The sequence below is a fragment of the Passer domesticus genome, chromosome 6, assembly GCF_036417665.1.
Source record: "Passer domesticus isolate bPasDom1 chromosome 6, bPasDom1.hap1, whole genome shotgun sequence".
Classification (NCBI taxonomy): domain Eukaryota; kingdom Metazoa; phylum Chordata; class Aves; order Passeriformes; family Passeridae; genus Passer; species Passer domesticus.
The window spans coordinates 48,723,673-48,741,505 of NC_087479.1; the positions used below are offsets into that span (position 1 = coordinate 48,723,673).

At 39.9% G+C, this 17,833-nt stretch overlaps 2 protein-coding genes across 7 annotated transcripts in view; one reads left to right on the forward strand and one right to left on the reverse strand.

Annotated features, from left to right (window-relative positions):
* SERGEF (secretion regulating guanine nucleotide exchange factor) overlaps positions 1-3,392 on the forward strand; it is a 142,149-nt gene extending 138,757 nt beyond the window's left edge. Inside the window, 2 exon segments of the mRNA XM_064425332.1 lie at positions 1,166-1,315; positions 1,318-3,392. Of these exon segments, the coding sequence (XP_064281402.1) occupies positions 1,166-1,315; positions 1,318-1,367 (200 nt within the window). The 3' untranslated portion in view covers positions 1,368-3,392.
* Positions 1-17,833, reverse strand: part of KCNC1 (potassium voltage-gated channel subfamily C member 1) — a 124,593-nt gene that overhangs the window by 7,578 nt on the left and 99,182 nt on the right. The window contains exons 3-4 of one of the 6 annotated variants that reach the window (XM_064425312.1): positions 14,344-14,532; positions 10,535-12,384 (exon numbers count right to left, since the gene is read on the reverse strand). The exons of 1 other annotated variant lie outside the window; for it this stretch is intronic. In XM_064425312.1, coding sequence (XP_064281382.1) covers positions 12,248-12,384; positions 14,344-14,532 — 326 coding nt within the window. In that variant the 3' untranslated portion in view covers positions 10,535-12,247. Of the gene's footprint in view, positions 1-10,534; positions 12,638-14,343; positions 14,533-17,833 lie in introns of those variants that run through there. 4 more of the 6 variants (XM_064425313.1, XM_064425314.1, XM_064425311.1 and 1 more) reach the window with 4 other exon arrangements.

Here is a 17,833-nt window from a genome sequence, read left to right on the forward strand (position 1 = left end):
GTCAGGAAAATGAAATGTCATTGCCTAGTTACATCTGGCCTCAGTAATGTTTACACATCATTGCAGAAGAGGCGAACATCAATATACTAATAATGTGAAGAGAGCAGAGGACAGTGAAATGTTACAGGATTTGCAGGGAAAATGGCCCTGCTAGCTTTGCAATTATTTTCTTCTGAATTTTGAAAAGTAAAATCATGACTGGGATTAGAGTTTGTGAATTTTGGCATTTTTCTTCTCATTATTTGGTATCCAGAATGCTACTTCCTGCAGTTATTACCTGCTGCTTTTCAAAAATAACAATGGCATCACAAATGTGATTATATGGCAGGATGGCTTTTTTTTTTTTAGTACAAAAAGTCACAGACACAGTCTCTGGCAGCCAAATAAAGAATAGAAAATAGGGAAGAAATAGCACTTGTAGTTCAGAATAAGGAGGTTTTAGTGGATTTTTTATTATGCCAGCCATTTATAGAACAAAATTTGTATGTTGTGCTTCAATAAAGAGTACTATGGGGTAATAATAATACATGAATTGTTATTTGGGATATGAAAGAGTAGATATTACAAAAGTAAATAATAATAAGGGAAAATCAGAATAATAAATGCAGTGAAAGGATGTAAAAGCAAGCAGAAGAGGTAGGATGATTAAGAGAAGGGCAAGCTGTTGAAGACTTGTATTTAAAGGGAAAAGGTGACATGTGAACTGGAAGCTAGGAATGAAATGCAGTGTGGCTAAACTGTGGCTCTGTGTTCCCCAATCCTGCAGATCATGCTGTGAATGAATAAAGGCACTGCTCTTGATTTATCATACTTCTGCTTACTAGGGGAAGCTTGAAAGAGATTCTACATCCTTTCAGGGAAGGCTCTTAAAATGCAGAGAGATTTCTGTGGGTTCTACATAAATACTGAACTATGTATTTACGGAGTGATTTTCAAGTGTCTCTTATTTTGATCTGTCTTCTGTTGCTAACAATGTGGAACAGGATGGAGAATCAGTCATTTGGGTTTATTTACATTTTCTAGAAAGCCAGAATATTTTTTCCCACCTTAGCAGAATTTCTTAGAAGCTAAACAGAAAATTACTTGACAAATCTGCTCCTTAAAACTAACCAAAGCTGTTGTGTTTCTGGGGTGTTTATTCTGTGTTTTATGCCCTCTCTTTCAGGTGACCAGTGCTTCTCTTGGGGATGGAATGAACATGGGATGTGTGGTGATGGCACAGAAGCAAATGTTTGTGTCCCAAAGCCAGTCAAAGCTCTTGGCTGTGCAAAACAGATATTAATTGGATGTGGGGCAGGACACTCCATGGCCCTCTGTCAAACTCCTCACTAGACCCAGCACACCTGGAATCACAACATCATGGATGAGGATGGACACCATTGGATTGTGTAGCTCAGAGGCACTACAGGGGAACTGCCCATGATTAGCACAGTAGTTGGAAACTGCAGGTATTTTTCCTAAATCCCAAAGGAACGACTATGCACAAAAAGCTGTAATATTTCAAAAATTGTTTCCTGGGTTCTTACCACAGGAATTGACTTTCTACCCACGGATAGAATTACAGACATTCTGCCTTGAAACAATACAAATGAAGACAAATTTACATTTTCTTGTTCTTCTGAGAAGTCTTTGAGGAAGAAACTGACTGCTTAATGGCTTTCTGGTGTATAAATTCAGTCTGAAGAAATGGTCTGAGAAAAGTGTTTTTTGTTATTGTATCTTTACATCATGAAATGTTTCACCTGCCTACTTCTACTGCCGTTGTGAGCTCCCAGCAGCTCAGAAAATTGTGTCACAGAGAAATGCCAGTGAAAGTGACTAGATGCATACACACTTTTTAAGAAGATTAGGATTAAAAGGAGTAATATAATGTAGAAGACTTGGAAAAGGGGAAAATGAGGCCCTTTTGAACTAGCATTGTCTTGATTAAACTGAGAAAGGAGCAGTATTTTTCATCGATTATGTTCTCTGCCAGACATCAGTTTATTACAGATTTACAAGGATGCAGACCTGCATAAGTTATCATTAACATAGAAACAAAACCTGAAGTTTCTGAAGCTAGGGAAGGAAAACTTCTAAGAGCTTTTAGAAACATTTAAAAGGGTCCTATCAAAGGGCATAAGTCAGTCATAGCTGCTGAGGACAGCTTGATCCAAAGTAGCTCCTGTGTTTCCATTTGCCTTGGAGTAGGAAGACATCAAAATCTAACCAGAAAGATTTTACAAGTTCTCCAGCCTAAAAGGCAGACCAGAATGCTACTGATAATTTCAGGTTAGTTCTCACTTCTCTTTTGCAGCCCAGCTGAGTTGCTGTTCACAGCATGCCCACAGCACTGGTTCCAGGTGGGGGTTTGACAGAGAACATAGGCTTAGCACTTGTTCTGGTAGGAGAAAAGAAAAAGTGTAAAATGAGATATGTTTGCCTATTAGTAGCAAAATTTTGGAAGCTATTTATAAAACTGGTTTTTTCCACACAAATACTGTGGATGCCATTAAACTGGATGTTTACCACCCACAATACTTATATTTGCTGTGGTATTTAATGTATTTCAAGTTCTAAATATAGAGAATTCTACTGTGTAGTAAATGCACCTTTTAATGAGACCTACTGTTGCTAAATAGTGGTTTAATTTTTAAGGCAAGCTTGCCAAGGAGGAAGCCTTACAGAATTACAAAATGCTCAGAGAAAAGCTCTTAGGAAATAGGACAGGAAGACCTTCTAATGGTGTATCAGCTTACACATGAAGGGGAAAGAATTAAGGTGATAACATGGACTGCATGGGGTTTTTTCACCCTTGGTTTTACAGCTGTTATAGTTCTTGGCTTCACTTTCAAAAATATTTTATTTTTCTATTCAACAGATGAGAACCTTGAGCAGACTATGAAGCTGATTTTAACTATTACAGATTCCAAAACAATAATCAAATGGGTCCTCTGCAAAATATGTAGAATTAAGATTTCTATTGTGAAATGTTTTTTTTTTAATCCATGTGTTAGTTGTGGTTCTTCATGGCAATATACTGTTCCAGGCTGTGACCTCTTGCACTTTTAATTAGCTAAGATGATATTTATTGACTGTTCTCAATGCCACTCTCTGGATACCAAAGCTTCTCTATTATATGCACTGAACAGTTCCTCGTGCTTTCTCTGACAGTCCTGTCTGAGGTTTCTATTTGTGATTTCTGCAAAATCTGTGTACCAAATAAACATGTTCTCTTGCTTCAGTAATCACCTCCTCTAAATAAGTCTGTTCCTTGATTAATCACAGACATTATGTGCCTTACATGAGGTTTACTGGACTGGACATGTTGTGACTGTGTGTGCTGTAGCTGCAGTTCACTGCGGAGGAGACCAACGAATTATGTAACAAATAAATGTGAATTGGGTATTTGAGATTGTTTTCAATTTTTCATGCCTGCAATGTGAACACACTTTTGGAATACAAAGAATGATTTGGGGTGATACGGTGAAGAAAGAAAGGAGTATGTCAGTTTGTTCCTGGTCCTGATCTGGTGTTTCATATCTGCATCTTTGAAAGGCAAGAACTGCGTTTTTCTCTCCTTTGTTGTGCCTATATAGCTTGAAGATTTTGGGAAGTAATGACTTTTCTTGACGTAGTGAGTGCTTTGTCATCAGTCAGGGCTTCTAGGTGCTGCTGTAGTACAGAGAGTGAATAGAATTCATTGTAGGAGGTACATGGCTGAATGTCACAACCAAGTTGCTGCTCATTCTTTCAGAAATGAATGCCCTGTTTTGTATGTCAGTGGCTTTGTTTGCAGAATAAAGCACTGTACAAAATCAGCTATGGCTTTCTCTGTGAGGAAGGGAACACACAGTGAAAAGTTACTAATCAAGTGGAAGAAGACAACTTTCCATGCTGATGTTAAGAGTTTATGACTGTTGCCTGTTGATAATCTTCATGGAGAAGGTCAGTCTCTGCAAGGCAAAATGCAGACACAGTGTGCTGTGGTTCACAGAGTTCTTTAACAGGTCTTCTGTGATAAACAAAGCTAGAAGCCTGTTACATAAGCATTCTGCATTCGGGTTCAATTGGAAATAAACTGACAAAGTTTATAATATATATATTTTTACAAAAAGACAGTGGAACAAGTTAAGCAAGTGTCTGTGCAGCTGCTCTTCCCTCCTGTTTTCTGAAGATAAATAAACCTGCCAGTGAGCTGACATTCATGAGGGAGAACAAGTTGTGAACTGACCTTCAGTCCAGATAACTTTCAGGCCTTTGGGTGGAGGGGGAGAAGGAGAAGAAAGCTGTTGTGTGCCTTTCTGTTATTTGAAGTCCTAAGAGATCTGCAGATGTTACTCATGCAACCTCCATGTGCACCCGCACAAGATGCTGCTGTTCCATTTCAAAGAACATTGGTGGGATGATGTGTGTGTTGTGTCAGAAGTTTCTGTCCCTTGGGGGATTTGTTTGGGCCACTTGGTGGTCACTGATGTTATTTGACTTGGTGTGGCATTCTGAGTTACTTGATGCTTTTGTGCTCAGTGTGCCAGGCTCTGTATTTGAAGTGTGCTCATTTGAAAGATGGAAGATGTTTTGCCCAGTCACCACTCCTTACACAACACTGACTTCTCTCTCTGCATGTGGGTAGTCCTTTTGGTGTCTGACTAGTCTTGCCATCTGCAATCACCACAAAGATCACTTCTAAATGAGTGACAGGAGCTTTTGCTCAGCTGCGTGTTTTGAGCACAGAGAAATTGTGGGGAGGGTGGGAGAAAGTGATTTGATTGTGCTTTTTATGGCATGTGTTGAGTCGTGAGACTTGGAGATGGGGATGGACAACTGATCAAGGAGATCAGTTTGAATGTACAAGAGAAAGGTGACCATGGAAAAATATTTAAATGAATGGCAATAGAGAGCCTGATAGAGTCAGCTAAAACATAGGGAAAAGGAGGGGGAGGACAGAGCCAAGATACAGCTCCTGAGGACTGAATAATCTCACAGCATAGCTGCATTCCAGCCTGCTGGTGTGGTGGGAGTGAGATGAGAGACAAGCTATTCTGTTTCCTGGATGTTATTGTTCTCCCTCTTCCAATGTTTATTTATAATAATGTGAGTTGTTGACCTGCAGTGTTTGGTTTTTTTCTCATCCATAGCGCATCTTGAAGTTTCCAGTTCTCCTCAGCAAAAACTGCAACATCTGTCTTCACCTTGCAGCCTCAGAAATATTTTGATCAAGGCCTCTGATCTACTCCAGCATTTAACCAAATACTTACTAATTTTTCCATTTCATTCCATGAATTCTGAATCTAATTTAAACAAGACTTAAGTAATTTTGGGACTTCCAGTTCCTTTTCCCTGTTAGAGATCAAGATGATGACAGGTCTTGGTCACTCTGAGCAATTTTGGATATTTTTAGGGTGCATGGTAAGTCTTGGGCTTACTCTTTTAGCTAGGTATTTTCTTGAAAAGGACTCCAGAATTTTTTTAACACTATTAGAGTTAAATGCTATTTGCTACTAGCTGAAAATTCCAAAGGCTTGGAATGGATACAGCTTGGGGTTGAGAATCATCTTGTGTGGTTTTGATTGTGGTTCAAAATGTGCACAGTAGAAAAGTGGCGCTTACATGGAATTTGCTGACAGCTCCAGCTGGCACAAAAATAATTGGCCACTTTAACTTTTTACATATGAATATCTTGATACATGTGCAAAAAAGAGGTATACGTGCTTTGTTCTTTTGCTTTAGCTTTTGTGCTGTTCTTATAATTTCCCAATAAATGCTGATCTTGCGTGTTTTGCTCTATGTTAGCAAGAATAATAGCCTGGAATTTAAATGCTTTGCTTTTATGGAAATGGCCTTCTACTGGGTGAATATAACTGAAGATGTAGGTCTGTATCATATGTGCCTTTGAAGTTAATTTGGTGGAACTGCATCTGTACAGCCCTTGTTGTTTTGTAACCCATTTAGATGTTAAAGGACTGAAGTCAGGCACAGTCTTGAGCTATTTGTGCATTTCATTCAGGTTCATCAGTCAGTTGTCTCAGCATTCACCTGTTTTTAATGCAGCAGCAGTTTTTACTCATCAGTGCCTCTGTAAAACATCGAAATAGAGTATGTGACTGAAAATATTCAGCAGTGAAAATAGTCTCTGTATTTGAATCATGGCCTGGATGAACCACGTGTTTCCTTGTGGGAGAGTGAGGAAGCATAAATTTAGACTACTGGGAGAACACATTCTTCAGCTTGATTGGAAACAAGAACAACAAAGTAGTTATTCCTGAATAAAAGCTGGCTAAAAGAGAACAAAATTCAGGGGTGACATTTATTTTGCAAAATTTTCTCTGGCATTTTTGTTTTGTGACATGTTGGATTTTTTCTCATTTCCAGATGTACCTTTTCAGGCTGGTAGGGAGTGGAGTGTAAGTCCAGTTCCTGTGTTGGTTAGCCTCTCTCTCAGCTGATTTCCAACTTCCTCATCTTTTTCCAGACTGCTTTGCCTGTAGACCACCTGATTATCCAGACACTTTGCAGTCTTTGGGGGAAGTTCTGTCTTCAGGTTTTGGGGTTGAGAGTTGTAAGTGGAGTTTCAGAATTTCAATTCAGTATTGTTCCAGTACTCCCTGGTCACCAGAGTTTTAAGTGTATGTGAACACTTTGCTAGCAGACTGCATTTTTACTTTTTTTTTGATTTAGAAGTGAGGTCAGGAATTGGGAGATTTTTAGTGTTCTGACATGACTTTAGTTATTGGCTGCAAATGTCAAGTGAGTTTAGCTTTTGTTTTGTTTTTACTGATTTGAATGCATGAAGACGTGGTACCTAAATTAGGGCAGCAGAGGAGTTGCCAATCAGTAATGAAAATGCTCTGTCATTTTAACTGTGTGGGTGCTTAATCATTTTCCATAACAATCCTCTCCTTTAAAGTACAAAAGAAAAGGGATTCCTACAGGGGCATTGTGTTCTTCTGCAGACAGGGAAATATGGCATCTTTTAAATAATGAAGACATGCTTCTCTCCTCTGGTGCCTTAATTCTGAGTGGATTATAATAACTATTCCTTCTTAAATATGGCTTTTCCTCTTTTGACATCAGAACACTTAAAAAAGAGCATAATGTCACAGAAACAGAAGCTGACGCACAAAAAATTAAATTGGCCCAACCAAGGTAACCCAGCATGTCCACAGAGGAGTCAAGAACAAAATTCCCATTTCCTGAGTCCCAGGCCAAGACTCTACCTTGTAGGCTTGTGGCTCTTGATGATTATTTTGAGTTCATCTCACTGCCATTCTTTCCCTCTCTCCTTGCTCTTCTTTCCCCCTCACTGCTGATTGCTTTTTCCACTGCTCCTGCTTGCATAACCCATTTTCCAAACTCATCCTGTCCTTCTGATTTCCCACCTCCTGAGCTACTGCCTTTCCTCCAGTCACCCACTTGCACTGACACCACCCCAGCAAAGCGTGGCCCCTGCTGAGCTGCTTTCCCTGGGCTTCAGCCTTGTCTGCTGTTGTGCTGCTGTGACTCACAGTCAGCAGCCTCTGCACAGGCTGTGTCATCCCTGCTAAGCCCTTTGAGTCCAGAGGCACTGCAGGTACCTCAGAGTGACAGCTGAGCTAACACAAATGTAACATTTTGCCTCTGCTGCCCAAGAATTTCTAACTTGGGCAGCAGGAAAAAAGAGGGAAGCCTTGGAGCACGCACCTTTAATATTTGGTGCCTGGAGATGTTTGGACCTCTGCATTTGCATGAAGTTTTTTAAATGTTTAAGTGAATGCTGAGATTTGAAAACTTGGCTTTGCCAGGCTGAGACAGGGAAGATATCTTGTTATATAGCATTTGCCGTGTCAGATAAAGAAAGTCAAGAGATGCAGTTCTGGACCTGGTTTTGAACATTCTGTTGAATTTTAATTCAAATATTGTTCTTGATTGGAAATGAACATTTTTATTTCCCTAGGAGAAAAATTGGGCACTTATAGTCCTAGATGAATGCAAAGGCTTTGGGAGTCCTGAGCAGACAGGTATTTTATGCCCAAACTCAAGTAAGTGAGTGACTTAAAAATAACCTACATAATTTAAGCATGTTTTCATGAAGTGAAGGTAGTTTGTGTTTGAGGTCAGAGGCAAAGTTCCTTCCAGGATTTATATGGAAAGCAGAAAAGTAGGCTGCCTTGTTTTGAAACTATGAAAGGGATATGCAAACTGGCAGGGTAGTATCTTCAGGATATCCTTTTTGTAAGCAGCTCTGTGCTCAGTTCTTTTTTGAATGCTTTTGCCTTAGCCCTGCTCCCTCTCTTCTGTATTTCGGTTGGCTCATTTGTCCTAGCAGACATTTGTTTCAGTGATGTATTTTCTTTTTGGCCCTGAAACTTTAAGGAGAGAGGAGGCAATTTACATGAAAAATCACTTTATCCAGATTAATGACTGCTGCGCTTGACTGTTATCACAGCGGTTTTAGCTAGGTTTTTTTGGTGGTTTTTTTTTTTTTTTTTGGTGGAGTGAGAAAGCAGAAACCTCTTCTTAGAATTTTCTTCTCTCTAAAATTGCAGTTGTGGAGACACATCATGTTGGTCCAGAAAAAATGAGTACCTTCATGTGGTCAGAGGAAAAGCTGTATATGTAGAAGGTGTGGTTGAGCTTTATAGGTGAGCAAGTAATAAGCGACTAATTAATTGCCAGTGGGTTCAGATGAAGGGTCAGCACTGGGTCTTAGAGCTGAGAACTCACTGCTGAAAGCTGAGTTTACGGAGGAGGAAACACAGATGTTCCTTTACAGCAGGAAACAGGCAGAGTATAACTGAACTGCAAAATCAACCTCTGCTCTTACTTGCAATAGTGTGAACTCAGAAGTGGCTGGTGGCATTACTGAAGCCTGAAGTCAGAATCTACCCACATAGATAGTTTTAATGCTTTAATAAAGACATGCACCTCCTGTAGCGAGAGGGGGCAGGCTTGAAGGAATTAATATTTTAATCATAATACCCAAGCAAAAGCTCCTTAACTGCAAGACAGCTGCGATCATGTGGTAAATTTACCTTAGGATTCAATGCAACAGCTTCTGACATTTTCCACTTCCCTTGTTTCCCTCTCACCCTGTGTTGTCAGAGCTGCCACTGTTGTGCAAGGGGAACTCTGGGGTCAAACAGATCTTAAGCTTTAGAGCATCTCTTGAAGGGCAGTGGATGGTTCTGTTTCTGAAGGGTTTATAGAAGTCACCCAGAAGACATGGTTACCTCAAATCAGAATGAGCAGAGTGGGGAACCTAAATGAAAACAAGAGTGGGGAGTGTAAAATGCAGCACAGCAAGACAGTTGTACCCAGCCTCTGTTCTCTAAGGCTCAGATAGATGAAAAGTGCAGTGGAAGGTGAAGACCTACATGGGATTTACAGGGCTGAATTGCTGGTATTCCTTATAGTAATGGAGAATTAGCACTGGGCCCTTGAGCTAGTGTTAAATAAAAAATGGGGCAGATAAATCTGTTTCTGGATTCTCAGTACATTAGAAGAGGAAAAGTTGTTCATTAAGCAAATCCTGGATGAATCTGGATCTTACCTCTGGAGGTAAGAAATTTATTTTCTGAGAATGACGGCATAGAAACAGTGTGTGAAAAGTAGTTCTTGGGAGAAACTAAAGCAGAAATCAAGTACATAATGCTGTATCAAGGGCTACAAAGGAGTTCTCTAATTATGTACAGCCTTTCCTCTATTCCTAAAACATAGTTTGAGGTCTTCCTTTTGTTTCTTTTGGAGTAGAATTTTGTGACGACCAGGTCCAGCTGCAGTTGGGGTTTTTTTGTGTATAATTTAGCACTTACCAGAGCCAGGAGTGTTTCTTCTGGGGTTTTTTTTGGGTTTAATCTCTACTTCCTCCAGATCGTAGGGATACTATTCCTTTACATTTCCATTCCCATCAGTAGTTGCAGATGCTGTAAGTTGCCTAGAAGATTGCCAGCTCTTTTGAAATTCCTCATGTGAGAATAAAGGTGTGTATCCTTCCTTCATGGAAGTACTTTACCAAAAATTCTGAGGCAACTAGAATGCTCTTGGCACATAGTCCATAATCGTCATTTGTAGCATCTAAAATGGAACTTAATCCCATTGTGTTTCTCAGATCTTACTGGTGCATGTTTTGTGTGGCAAATCAAGTGCGACTCGGACACCTGGATTTCTTTCCATTTCGGATCAGGTGGACTGGTGTGGCTCAGTGATGAATAAGTGAAGGATGGGGCCCGAAGAAGTAAGAAAAACTGAATTCATTTAATCAGCTAAAAAGACAAACATTTATTATTGTTGGGGAGGGAAAAGGAAGATACCTAGATCATTATAGGGGTTTTTAATCTTCCCTTGTAAAATTACTAATGGTGTGAATTCTTTAGACATCGGTTGTATCAAGTGTTTGCAGGCTTCATTTATTATCTACTAACCAAAATTAGCATTGTAGAACCAAAGCAATACCAAGCTTTTCTCCTACATTTCTGTTGAGAACACTGTATTTATTCAAGATTTTAGAAGCAAGTCTCTGGAAACCCCTGATTGCTTCAGAAAAGGATTCCCCTTTACACTATACAGCAGGCACTGAAACCATGATACAAAATTTATTTTCATGCTAGAATTGTTTTGCATAACATTGTGCATGCATTTTACTCAGTACTAAATTGCATACAATGCTGTTGTCTTGTTTCTTAAACTTTGAGACCATTTATACTTGAGTATTTTCCTGATTTTGTACTATAAGTCCCAGTTTTAAAATAACACCTCTTTTGTTTAAAATTCATACTGATTACTTAATATGAACAATTTATGAAGGGTCTTTACGTTGGATCTATACATCAATAAAATACAACATAACCAGAGCTGGAAAATTAACCAGCTGTTACTGTCAGGTCCGAAGGAAGGTCCCATGTGTCACAAGCATGCCAACAAAAACAGACAGGAAAAAGTTTTTCTTATTTTTATACACTTCTAGTTGGATTAAAAGTTCTTGATTTCCATGTCGGTGTGATGAACTGTGAAGGCGTGGTCAATATGACCGATGACTGCCTGATTGCACTTTTTAAAACCATTACTCTTTATCTTGTATACAAAAAGAAGCGATCCATAGCAAAGAAATGTACAGTTTTATAATGTTTTACATTTTCGCTACAACAATGTATGTAAAAGTAAAGAGCTTTGAAAGAAAATATATAATTTTGTTTTTTTTTTTTTTCTTTTTCCTCCTTAATCATATATTTGCAGTATTTCTTGTGTGTGTGTTGTTTTGTTGTTTTGTTTGCTTTTTTTTTTTTTTCATTTTCATTTTTGTCTTCATGCAAGTCATGCTTTGGAACAAAAAAATAGATTAAAAAAAAAAAATCTTCTACAGTTTTGTTACATTTTGGCCGTAGAAAAAGCCTGCATCTCTAGTACAACTCCAGAACCACGAAGAATCATCCACAAAACCTGCATGGAGCGAGTTAACTTTGTCCAAATGAGAAGGTCTTCTATGCCTGCACAGTTCCACAGAGATGTTTATTAGCCATCAATGTTCATCTCCATCTTGCCTTGTCAGGTCACTCTGACTGCCTCTGTTGGCATATATTTAGCAATGACTGGACTTTCTTTGCAAAGATCTGCATGTAAAGAATACAATCAGTACTTGAGCTTCTTCCCTGCGCTTTTCACATCAAGCTCGGCATCTTAGTGTTAAAGGAAGGAGGAAAAGGTGAAATAGCTACATGCAGAGGCAGCCATATTCTTCTTCAACAGGATTTTTTTTCCCATGCAGTCAGCCAGACTGAGACCTCTCTACAGTGTGTCTGAGTATTGCTTTCAGCTTAAAATAGGTGCCCATGCAAAGTTTCATCCTACTGTGCTTGTTTGCTCAAACTCCTGCAGGGTTCCTATGGCTCAAAAATATCCTGAGAAAAGCAAAATCTTCCATCGTTGGCATGTTTCAGCATCGACTAAACGCCTAACCCATTCCATACAGAGCCAGTAGATCCACCATTAGCCACAATAAGCATATACTAGCAGGATGCACCAGGAAGGAAGCCATCTGGTGCATCTACCCTTCATCCTATGTAGTGATACCATGCAGCACGTATGGCCCACCAGTACTACGCCAATGCCTGCCTATTGTCATCTGAGTGCTATTTAGGAGTGTTGTCACCTAAGCATCAGAAGTAACACCGTTTGCAGCGGGTGCTACTGTGAGACATTGCATCTTCAGACTTAGTCACCTGGACTATATGCAACATCGCATAGGCTAATTGGAAGTAAAGCTTTTTAGACCATTCTCTGCTACTGATCCATGCTACAAAATAGATGGGATGGGAGACCAAGAACGTCTCACTGGGCTAGGAGAGCTGTAGGGCGCAGACACTGAGGATAATCCTATCGCTTTTCCACTTATGCCAGCTATGCTGTTAAGGCTCCGTGACATTTCGTAACCTTCATTTAAAAGAAAAATGCAAAGTACAGCATTGGATCAATGACAGAATGGACTAAGAATGAGGTCAACATTGTAGCCAGTTCAATAGCATCTGCATGCATGGACATGCCGAGAGTAGTATCGCTTGCAACATGACTCAGAAGGCCGTTGGAATACAGAAAAAATTTAAAATATATACATTAAAAAAAGTCATCATTTCTCAAGATGGTCAGGCTATGTAATTGATCCTACAGGCAGCAACATGGTTGTACCCTAAAAAAAAGAAGAGTCAGTGGGAGGGATTTTCTATGTCTCCGTCATACACTCACACATACCTCTCCCTTCCACTTCATGCATTGTGACCTCAGGCAAAATTAAGGTTTGTGGTTTCTTTGTGGGGCAGGAGGGGGGCAAGGCAGCAAAATCCATAGAATTGAATGTGTTGCTATAGAGATACTACTCCTTTGTTCTCAGCATTAAAAAAAAAAGAGAAGAAAAAGAAAGAAAACAAAATTGCATGCATTCAGTTTCCCTCCCTCCCTCCCCCCTTTCTTTTTCAGGCATGCACGTAAACAGCTCAGCAAGTGTACAGAGAGTTGCACAAACTATGGATGAAATTCTGTTGGAACAACAATTAAGATGCTCTCAACATGTTTCAAACAGGCCAACAATATGCTGACGTATATTACTCTTTAGCCAACCAGCCTCTGTTTCATTCAGGAACGAGAGGAGGTTGCAGTGCATCGTGAAAACCATACATTCCCCATCCCAAAGGATGTGCCATTTGGAGTGTTCCCCTGATCCACTGGAACCACCTGAACTCGCCCAGGCTGAATGAACACGGCCAATGCTTATCCAATACAGAATCAAGTAAAACGCTTTGCTACAAAGGTAAATTTTAGAGGATATACTTTCATATGAAAGTCTTGTGGTCCTACTATATCTTTGTTGATGATAAGCTTTAAACTTATAAATACATACACTATCTATAACTGGCATTTACTATAACTATTGCCCATCATACAATGGCACATGGGAATTCCATACTCCATACTCAGTGTATGGTTATGTCATACAATCTTTGCAGTTTTAAAATATTGACTCTATCTTATACTATATACAGTACACCAGTGGTAAACACTGATTTGAAGAAAGTGAGTTCTTTTCCAATTTTCCGATTCCTTATCAACTTTGATGCATATGGATGTAGCTCTAATTTTGGGTTTGTATGGTTGTCTCACATTAAATTATTTAAGCAAAACAGTCTCTTTTAAGAAGGGAAGGCTTTTTAAATGGGTTTTTACTTCTGTTGCTAAATAGATTATTCTGGCCATTAGCAAACTACTTCTGAGAGATTCCTACCTGTCAGAAGTCTGAAAAACTAACTAATAATGATTTATTTATGAAAGGATTTTAGATGGATTATTTTCTGATTTTAAGACACCTGTGCCATCAGATGTTCATGCTTTTCTTTCTCTATTGAACTAACCAGCAATGAATATCCAAATATTTTATTTTAGTGCTCTGTTAAGGTCACTAAATAATATTTTTTTTTTCTTGAGTGTCTTTTATCTCTTCTGTCTGCCACCTCCAAGTCTGTGCTCCTCAGAGTTTGGTAAGCTCTGTGAGCTTTCCAAGTGGCAAACCTTCATCGCTATGATACATTAATTGGTCTCTCCTTATGGGATGGGCTAATTTAAGGATATAGTAGAGCATCTTCCACTAAAGCTCCCTGCACCAGCTGGGGTGGAAGACTCGACTGCCTAGCATAGCTGCACGGGGTAGTTTACAGCTCCTCAGGCTTTTCTTTCTGAAAGAAATAGGTTAGAAACTCCAAATGCAGACATCAGGTGGTGGTTTCCAGCCCAAACGTGCATCTCTACAGCAAGCGCACTATCGCGTGCTACAGCTAAGCTGACTTTCTCTTAGTTATTTAAACCGGTTGCTAGCTACGTGGTTACAGGGCCCCAGCTACATACCCTTTCTTATTCCTCCATCAGGCGGGCAGGGATATTCCCCGGTTGATAAGAGGAAGCAGGGTCCATATCTCTCCCGAGTGCCAGAGCGGGTAAAGGGCAGGCCCTCATCAGGCGTAATAGCCTGGTCTATGTGGGGACAGTCTTCGTTTGCCAGCGCCGCCTTGGCCACCTCACCATTCAGTTTCGAATCTTCAAACATATAAGCAGAAGGCTATTGAAACACTATGCACTGTTTATTAGAGTTCCAGCTGCAAATTAAGGGTTCACAGCTAAAGACTTCTATAGCGACACACTAAAAGGTAGCACATCTGTCCTAGACACTGCGTTCGTGTGCACTGCACCAAAATAAAATAAAGTCTGTTAAGTGGGAGGAGAAACAAAAGGTGATCCTGTTAGGTGTGACAGCAGCCACCTGTACGTCCACACTGAGGGGCCCTTTCAGAAAGGGGCGTGCAGTGGTTCCTAGTCCTGCGAGCAGAAGACCGCGGTTAGAAATCAGAGTATGTTTTTGCATGGCATCGGATGGTGCATGGATGACCTGTTTGTCATGGAGCCTACTGTCGCTCAGAGCTCTGGAGAGGCAGTGGACTGAGAGTTGTGTTTGACTATTTGAGTATATTCTGTTTGTGGTAGTTACACCCGTGTGCGGTATTACTGAGGGGGACATTCCTGCTCTTCCCCTCCCCAAAATTTACCCAGATGGTTTTATAGCATTTCTAGTATCAGTCATGCAGAATGGCTGTACACGTTTTAGACACACAGAGTACGTTACGTATGGAAATACGACAGCAGAACGTGGATTTAAAGAAAACCCAATCCATTTTCTGATGTTCTCCTCTGAAACGCATACAGTAGTTGCAATGTCAGCACAGGACACTACATACACAAAACACTACAGCAGGCCATGAATTTGGAAACTAGATAGAGTTCAATTTACTCTTGGCTGTAAATAATGAAAATAGGTTGTTAGATTTGCCCATTTTGCTCCACACATTCCCATGAGGATAGACTGAGAATCATGTTTTCTCTGTGTGACTAGTTCTTACATTTATAAAGTGCTATTTAGTGTAGGATTTTTTTTTAGGGTTTGAAAGTGCAAATTAGTGTATTGAGAATATACTCGAAATATGGCACAGCTCAATATGAGTATTTTGGTTGAAGGGAAGGAAAAACAGTCAAAATGTGCTTTCTGAAGCTCCACAAATGCTGAGATATGTTAACTGAGTGGTACTGGCAGCATCCTACACCTCGGTTGCACAATGCTTATTACCTAGACACTGTAAGGCAATGGGTGATCCTGCAAGTCTTTGAGGAAAGAAAGTCAATGGATAGACTTAATTTCAGCTCCCCTTCTACATTCATGTACTAGCTTGTTCTAAATGCTATATAATATTGTCGTTTAATTTGCAATTGTTTTGAAGCCAACTAATAAAACAAGCATCAAAGAAAAATAAATACAGTTAGGTAGGGTTTGGAGGTATGATTTCGATCCTCTGATGGACAATGGATGAGTAGACGGCAGAAGCATTTTCAAGTTATGTTTGTTGCTTTACACACACACAGATGTACATGGCACGCACTATGCACCTATCATGCACCAGTAATTGCATTCTAGGCCTTTATTTTTCTTCTATTTAGATGTCACTGGTTTGTCACAACATAAACAGTTGCTGCACATCTCACCTCTGCCTCCATTTTTCTCTGTTCAGAATCGGCCAATTATTTCCCCTGAGAGGGATGTAGTAATGTTTTGTTTTGTTCCATGAGCAATGAAATAATTAGGTCTCTCAACACATTTAAAAATGTGGCAAAAGCTGTAGGGCCATTTTAATACTTGCAGACGCTAATTTCAATAGGATTCTAAAGTTTTAAGGTTTCACTGAGTTGCAATTCCTTTCTGTTCATAATAATCACTGCTATTTGATCCCAAAAACCGAACAAAAACCTGGCACAGCTGCCATAGAAACCGTGACACTGCAGGTACCGAGCCGTGTATTTAAAAATCACTTAACTGTGTTTGGGGAGAGCTGCAGTCCTCCTGGGGAGGAGCAAAGAACTGGGCTGCTTCATGAGCCTCAAATGCTACAAGCTGGTGGCTCTAATCCTGAAGGAGGCAGCTGAGTCAGCAGAGCTCTGCACTGAAATCTCTGAGACACCCACTGCTGCTCCTGAGCCCAGGTTTGGAAATGAAATTCTTGGTGATGGAGAGCAAATTGATCCATTTCAGGAGCTCAAAACAACTCTGAGCAGTGTGGTTGTGGGTCAGGCTGCTCACTGGTTAACAGCCATTGATTCTTTTGGAAGCAGCTTGCAGGCTCTGTTGTGCTTGAATGGCAACAAAATTGACCTTCTTCAAATTAATTTCTTAAATTTCATTATAAATCTCTAGTAGCTTGAGCTGGAACTTGCTCTTAAAGCCTCTTCAGGGTCCCTTAGTGCTGATGATTTTTCCTCTATGCTTGGTAAAATTCCACAACCTTGTTATTTTATTTCCATTCAAGAGGAAGAGAACAGAGTAGCTGGAGATGTGGGCAAATTACTGAACTATCCTATTAATGTCCCTTGAACATTACAGTCACGGGCCATGCCTTAGGGATCACATTCTGGATAGCCATGCTAATCCACAATGACAACTTGGGTGAATATTTAGGAAGCAGAGAAATTGCCAGCACAGAACACTGCATCTATTGCTGGTATATATAAGTAAGTGCTAAGTAGAATAGTTGTGTTCCAAACCACTGGCTACAGCACCTAATTCTCTGGAGGTATGTGATTAGTCTGTTAAGGGAGTAAAGAAAACATAAACATCACTGATGCCATCAGTCCACTGTTAAAAATTCCCGTTGTTTTAACTAGCAGATTGACATGCTGAACAATTTTAGGAATAAGGTGCAAAGATGGAATGAAACTACATTATTTCAGTTTGATTTCTTAAGTTTCCATTTGCATGTTTGCTTTTTCCAAGACTGACCCTGTGTTTGAGAGAACTCCAGATAAAGAAAAACTATGCAAGCATTGCTGTCTCCTGACTCTGAGTCCAGTTATACTAATGACAACTACTTGTAGGTGCTTAAAACTTCTAAGGGTTGATTCTGCCCTACCAAACTCATGAGTCCTTCCATCCCTGCTAGCAGAATCTGAATTAGGCTCATACATTTTTTGTTCTTTAGGTTCTGTTGTATGAAGAGAAGTCAATATTAGCATCTCTGTTTTACAAATGGGTAAAGCTACCATGCAGTGAGGTGACTTGCCTACAGCTATATAAGAGGTTATTTACAACAAAATCTTCTGACTCTCAGCTTGGCACCTTATCTCCCTAATTGTCCTGTCTGTGAATGCCTGGCTAACTGCACCAGCTCAAAACATTCTTCTGAAGAGATTTGGCTGAGACGCTAAGGAAAGTATTCAGCATATTTCCCAGGTGAGTAGTTTGTGTCACAACTACCTCATTTGTGTGGTTTTCACTTGCTTTTTTTTTTCCCTATCTCAT